The sequence below is a fragment of the Grammomys surdaster genome, unplaced genomic scaffold, assembly GCF_004785775.1.
Source record: "Grammomys surdaster isolate TR1022 unplaced genomic scaffold, NIH_TR_1.0 126313, whole genome shotgun sequence".
Taxonomy (NCBI): Eukaryota; Metazoa; Chordata; class Mammalia; order Rodentia; family Muridae; genus Grammomys; species Grammomys surdaster.
In genome coordinates, this window is record NW_021621113.1 from 10,769,115 (window position 1) to 10,776,261 (window position 7,147).

Genomic DNA, 7,147 nt, shown 5'->3' on the forward strand with positions numbered 1-7,147 from the left:
GTGTGTGTGTGTGTGTGTGTGTGTGTGTGTGTGTGTACACGAATGTGTATTTGTTTGGGCACACGGAGGCCAGAGGAGGACATCAGGAGTCTGCCTTGTCACTCTCTTCCCTAGTCCCTTGAGACAGGGTCTCCTCCCTGAACATGGAGCTAGGCCAATAACCAGGAAGCCCCCACCATCCTCCCTTTCCCTGCAGCACTGGAGTCATAGGCATTTTTGAGGCTACACCCAACTTTTATTGTGGGTGCTGGGAATTTAAACCTGGGCTTCCGTGACTGTGGGCGCTGTGCTCATTACAAGACGCCTGTGGCCTCGCAGCCTTTCCCTGCAGACACCTTCGGAATTCTGTTTTAATATCACTGTGTCCATGGGACTGTATCCCTGACCGAGTCTCAGCCCACCTCCCCTCCAGTCACGTGGGAGCAGCAGCCTCGTGTGCTCTTAGCACACTTAAGGTTATCAAGGCCAGCCTGGTCTACTGAGTGAGTTCAGGACAGCCAGGGCTACACCCTGACTCAGAAAAAAAGAGGTCAGAGGGCTGACTGCTCCGGGGTCATAGAACACGAGGCTCTGGGATTTGCATGGGTCTCACACACCAGCTCACCACAGGCTCACACCCATGCAAACGCACACACTGTCCACGCCTGTGCACGCACACACACCTGTTTACACCCACACCAGCTACACAGATACACACATACGTCATGCACACCCATGCACACACACACACACACACACAACCCTCACATGTGCACACATACTGTCCACACCTGCATACACACACCACACACACCAGTGCATGCACACACCTCTCGCACATGTCTGCACGCACACCATACACACCTGCATACGCAGACACACGTGTACACATACTGCCCACACAGGAACCACACACATACCACCCACACCCATGCACACACTGCCCACACCTGTGTACACACGCCCCATTTATACACATGCATGGCCACACTTATGTGCCCGCTTGCATACATATACTTGTGCACACGCGCACACAGGCACACACACACACACTCACACACACCACCTCTGTCTGCTCTCTCCCCACAGCTCGGAGGCTGGAATATCACAGGACCCTGGGCCAAGGACAACTTCCAGGACACGCTGCAGGTGGTCACCGCTCACTACCGCACCTCACCCTTCTTCTCTGTCTACGTCAGCGCCGACTCCAAGAACTCCAACAGCAATGTGATCCAGGTGGGCAGAGCCACGGAGGTGACGTGAACTCCCGGACGTGACTGGTGACACCCTCTGCTCCCCTGCCGCGGTCCCTGGCCTTTGTAATTCTGGTTGGAATGGATTTGAGTCCATCTCTCCCTGCTTTCACCTCACCTCACCTCACCCATCCATGCTACCCACCTGCTGTGTGACCTTAGGCAAGTGGCTCAGCTTCTCTGAACTATAATTTCCTTGTCAACCAAATATAGTATAATAACTCTTACCTGAGATGAGGTATGACAATAAGGGACCAGAAGGCTTCTGTGGCAGCTCTCTGGGATGTTCCTCTCCTCCCTGACCAACTCTCAGAAGGCTCTTTACCATCACTGTCTGCACAAGTTCTCATTGCAGTTCTTCAGGGTAGCTGCCATTTCCCTTATTGGGGAAAATGTGCCTGTCTCATCCCTGGTCCGTGGGTAGACGTGCTGGTGTTGGTAGCTCTCAGCTTCTTCTCCTGTTCCTGCTGGCACCCACCCCAGGAAGGCAGAGAAGAAGCAGGGAGCCTCCCCACTCACCCCGAATCCCTCTGCAGGTAGACCAGTCCGGCCTTGGCTTGCCCTCCAGAGACTATTACCTGAACAAGACAGAAAATGAGAAGGTGAGCTGCCCGGCCTGGCCCACTATGCACACCCAGCAATCCCAGAAGCCTCGGAAACTTGGCTTTTACAGAGAGAGCAGTTTCCTGAAGGCCAACAGACAGCCCTGAGGGGAGGGTGTGGGGGACGGTGTCCCCAAACGTCTGGCATCACAGGCACTGTGGGTACAAGGGGGCATCATTTATCCCTTTTCTAAAGAAGACAGTGAGTCACCTGCCACCATTTGTAGGTGCTTGGCCCTTTGTGGACCTCACCTCTGACAAGCTGATAGGACCTTTACCTTGCCTTGTAAGGCTCAGAAACACTCAGTGACTGCTCATGGTCACACAGCCGTTAAGTGTGTTGCACACCTGGAACCAGCTCCTTAATTCCACCTGTGGCCACTCAGTGCCCAGTGACAGGGAGATGGTCCCCAGGAACCTCGCTTGAGGGGAGGCAAACCTCTTTTGATTGATCACCCAGCTGAAGCCTCAGCCTCGTATGGTCAGCGGTTAGCAGAGGAGCAGCTGAAGAACTTAAGGACTTGACTCAGATGAGGAGACACGCAGTGGCAAGTGGCTCAGAGCAGGCGTGTTAAAAGAATAAAAATTGTGCCAGCGAGATGGCTAAGCAGACAAAGACGGTTGCCACGCAAACCTGACAATATGAATTTGATCTCCAGAACCCACATAAAGGTAGAACCGAGGACTGAGTCCAAAAACTGTCCTCTGACCTGTACACACACACACCATGTAGTATATACCCACCAACAGTCTATGTGTGTGTGTGTGTGTGTGTGTGTGTGTGTGTGTGTACGTGCACCCTCCAACACTCATCATGTATCTGTGTCTCTGCTCATGCACCTTCTAACACTCAGTGTGTGTGTGCGCTCATGCGTGTATGCGTGCACACACGCGTGTGCGCTCATGTGTGAGTGTGTGCACACGAGCACATACAAAGATCAATTCTGGAATGAGCAAAGACTGGACCAGACCAGCAGGGCCACCTGTCCCACCCTAGGACCTGTGCAATCGCTTCCGTTTAACCCTAAGGGATGAGGGGAGCCAGTGGACAGGCACAGCATCCAACTCAAAGCTGTTTTCCAGAGGCTTGACCTGACACATGCCTGTCATCCCAGCATCTAGGAGACTGAAGCAGTTTTCCCATGAGTTCCAGGGCAGCCTAGGCTACAGAGTAAAACCTTGTCTCAAAAATAGAAAAACAAGCCAGGCACACACCTTTGGGAAAGAGAGGCAGGTGGTTCTCTGTGAGTTCTAGGCCAGTCAAGGCTACACAGGGAGACCTGTCTCAGTGAAATAAAAATGTGGATTTTTCTGGGTAGAACTTTGGCTGTGTGTGTTAGGCTGCAGCCTGTCCTGCCCTCCTCAAGCACAGAGGACAGCAGGTGGCGGCCCCTCACAGTGCTGGTCCCACAGGTACTGACTGGATATCTGAACTACATGGTCCAGCTGGGAAAGCTGCTGGGTGGTGGGGACGAGGAATCCATCCGGCCCCAGATGCAGCAGGTCCTGGACTTTGAGACCGCGCTGGCCAACATCACCATCCCCCAGGAGAAGCGCCGGGACGAGGAGCTCATCTACCACAAAGTCACGGCTGCTGAGCTTCAGGTAAGCTTACTGATGCGAAATGTCAGGGGCTGGGCATCAGCGGAGGCTCCAGGGACCCAAGCTGCAGAGCCCACCTTACCAGATCCTTGAAGTGACCTGATAAAGGGGGTGTTGATCTACCTGGTCACAGATGGAAAGACTGAGGCTCAGGGAAGGACCCTCACCCAGTAAAGACCACGAGGCTGCTTTCTGAGATGTTTCCCTGAAACTGTGGTGGTCATCACAGCTCCCATGGATGGAGCGTTTCCGTCCTCTCCTGTACCGTGTGCCCCGTCCTGGTCCTGGAGTACTGCACATGGAGCACTGCAGAGATGTAGGCTATAGTGTTTCCCTTTTCTTTCTTTTTTTTTTTTTAATGAAAATTTCCTGCCGTCAAGCCTTTAATCCCAGCACTTGGGAGGCATAGGCAGGCAGATTTCTGAGTTCGAGGCCAGCCTGGTCTACAGAGTGAGTTCCAGGACAGCCAGGGCTACACAGAGAAACCCTGTCTTGAAAAACCAAAAAAAAAAAAAAAAGAAAGAAAGAAAGAAAGAAAGAAAGAAAGAGTCCTACCAAGTTTATTCCATTTATTTTCTTGTTTTGAGATAGACATATGATGTCTCACAGGCTGCCTTTGAACTCACTATGTAGCCAAGGGTGACTTTGAACTTCTGATCCTCCTGCCTCTCTCTCTCAAGTGCTGGGATTACAGGTGTGCACCACCATGTCACTTTACTTTATTTTATTTTATTTTATTTTATTTTATTTTATTTTATTTTATTTTATTTTATTTTATTTTATTTTATTGAGATGGGGTTTCTCTGTGTAGCCCTGGCTGTCCTGGAACTCACTCTATAGACCAGGCTGACCTCAAACTCAGAGATCCGCCTGCCTCTGCCTCCAAGTGCCGGGATTAAATGCATGTGCCACCACCTCCTGGCTCACTCTTTTTTAATGGGATGCTGGGGACACACCCAGGGATTCCTGCATGCTAGGCAAGCGTTCTACCCACTGAGCTACACCTCCAGCCTTTTCTGAGCAGGGCAGCCAAGTGGCATGGTTTGGCCCAGAGGCTCCTGAGTAGCAGGGGAGCGGTTGGCACTCAGGCTTGGTTCCCTGGACTGTGGCATGTCCTCGGGTTGTAACTTCTCCTTGGACCTGATGGGTGTGAAGGGAGCTAGAGGTCTGCCATCCCCTCTGTACTCAGTCCCGTCCTAGGCTCTCCCCACCCCCGACTGTGGCTGCTTGGGGCTCAGGTATCCTCATTTGATGACCTGATGCTTCCACTGTTTCTGTCTGTCTTGTTGGCCAGCCTTGTCTTAGGAGAGAGGGACCTCTCTCAGGTGGCATTGTTGGCTGAGCCTTGCTCTTGTCAGGAGTGATACCATGTCTGTGTCAAGAGTTTCAGTACTGTTTCCGAAGTCCTCCCATCTGACCAGTAATCCGTCTGTCTCTTCTTCAGAAGGGACATTATGTTTTACAGGTTCCTTCCTTCAGGTCCACATGGGCTTGCTCTTCCATGGTCCCTGCCCCTAGCTATCCCCGCCCCCAGCTAGCCACGCCCCTAGCTAGCCTAATAGGAAATAGTTTGTGTCTCTGTGCTAATGGCTTTGAGGAAGGGAAGCCAGGCCCTAGGCCTGGGTAAGAAAGGTTAGGGATGCAGTCATGTTTAATGGTTGGCACACTTAAGCCCTCAGAGTCTCAGGAGGTGCCACAGCCCACTCAGGCCTCCCGCAGCTGCCAGCTGCCTGCAGGTTCCCAGGGGATGTGGTGCCCAACCGGTTGTTATGGAGACAGGTAGTCGGTGTTGGGGGCCATCTGGCATTGTTTTCTGCTCTGAGGCTAAAAGGTTGAGGGAGATGATGTTTGCATGGCGTAATTTAGTTTGCTCCAGCCTTTCGGGTCTTACCATGGCAGCCCCAGAGTAGTCTGATGCTGCAGGTGATGCCCAGAGTAGGATAGGGCACAGTAGCCCTTGAGCACATCAGCCAGTGTTCACCAGAGTCGCCTGCGTCTTCTCCCTTGAGTTATTCTTCAAGCCCAGGCTTGGGCTCAGAACATGGCACTGCCCTACTCCATCTCAAGCTGTGTGAGCTGAGTCAGGTCACATGACTCAACCCCTTGCGCCTCAGTCTCCTTCCTGGGAAAAAAGAACCCATTCCCTGAGCCCTGCTCTGTGTGGGAACACGGAGGTAAAGGGCATACACAAGGGACAGCGATTCTTCAGTGTTAACCCTTGGGGTCTTTGTAGAACAGCTCCTAGGGAGTGTTAGCCAGGAGAACTGGGCAGATGTACAGGTACAAGAAAACACGTCTAACCACAAGGAAGCCCTGAGCCCTTCAAGGCTAGACTAAGCCTTTCTCCCCATCGGACTGCCTAGCGTGATGAGGCACAGAGGAGTGAGTAGGTAAAAAAATGTTAATGGTCGTTTCTGTGGCCAGCAGTGCTGCCTGGGTCCCCAGCAGTAAAATAATGACACTTAATTTAGCGCAGAATATCTTCTCTGATAGCTGAAGACTAATTTTATTTCCAAACCCTGAATAAAGGCACCACCAGCTTCAGGATGTGGCTTGCAGCTAGCCTGGCTGCTGTAACCAGATGGCTGTAGGTCAGACCAGAGGCTGAGTTCAGGGAATCATACATCCAGCATTGCTTCTCCAGACGCTGTTCTCTTCCTTCGTAGTAGCCTCCGAGTCAAAGGTCGTTGGGGGATAAGTTTCCTCTGCCTGTTACCCCATGTGGATGGGGTTTAGGGCGTCTTCTTGTTCTGTTTCCCCATGTGGACGGGTTTAGGGTGTCTTCTTGTTCTGTTTCCCCATGTGGATGGGGTTTAGGGTGTCTTCTTGTTCTGTTTCCCCGTGTGGATGGGGTTTTAGGGTGTCTTCTTGTTCTGTTTTACTTCCAGTGTTAGGAACTGAACCCAGAGCCTTGTACATCTAGGTAGTTGGTCTATCACTGAGCTACAACCCAGTCTCAGATTGCTTTTTAAAGGTTTATTCTTGTTATTTTTAAATTGTGTATATAAGTGTATGTCCCCTTCTGTGTGCCCACATGCACTTCCCCACATTGTCCAGAAGGGGGAGGTGGAGCCCCTTAAGCTGGAGTTATGGACAGCTGTTAGCCTGACATGGGTACTATGAACCAAACTTGGGTCTTCTACAAAAACAGCCTGGGTGCTGTTTCCCACTGAGAAACCTCTCCAGACCCATATATGTATATAGCTAGCACAGGCTGGCCTCAGACTACACAGCCTGGAACTTGCTATATAGACCAGGCTATCCTTAAATTCACAGACATCCACCTGGTTCTGCCTCCCGAGTACCAGGCTTATAGTCATGCACCTCTCCTCTCCCTAGCTCCTCCCATATCCACCTGTCCTCTCCCTAGCTCCTCCCATATCCACCTCTCCCTAGCTCCTCCCATATCCACCTGTCCTCTCCCTAGCTCCTCCCATATCCACCTCTCCCTAGCTCCTCCCATATCCACCTCTCCCTAGCTCCTCCCATATCCACCTGTCCTCTCCCTAGCTCCTCCCATATCCACCTGTCCTCTCCCTAGCTCCTCCCATATCCACCTCTCCCTAGCTCCTCCCATATCAGCTCTCTTCTCCCTAGCTCCTCCCACATCCACCTCTCCCTAGCGCCTCCCATATCCACCTCTCCTCACCCTAGCTCCTCCCTTATCCACCTCTCCCTAGCTCCTCCCATATCAGCTCTCCTCTCCCTAGC

At 52.1% G+C, this 7,147-nt stretch overlaps 1 protein-coding gene across 3 annotated transcripts in view; it reads left to right on the top strand.

Moving 5' to 3' along the window:
* Ece1 (endothelin converting enzyme 1) overlaps positions 1-7,147 on the top strand; it is a 103,277-nt gene that overhangs the window by 73,181 nt on the left and 22,949 nt on the right. For all 3 annotated transcript variants that reach the window (XM_028759969.1, XM_028759970.1, XM_028759968.1), the window contains exons 6-8: positions 1,069-1,215; positions 1,769-1,834; positions 3,248-3,439. In XM_028759969.1, the coding sequence (XP_028615802.1) occupies positions 1,069-1,215; positions 1,769-1,834; positions 3,248-3,439 (405 nt within the window). The remainder of the gene's footprint in view (positions 1-1,068; positions 1,216-1,768; positions 1,835-3,247; positions 3,440-7,147) is intronic.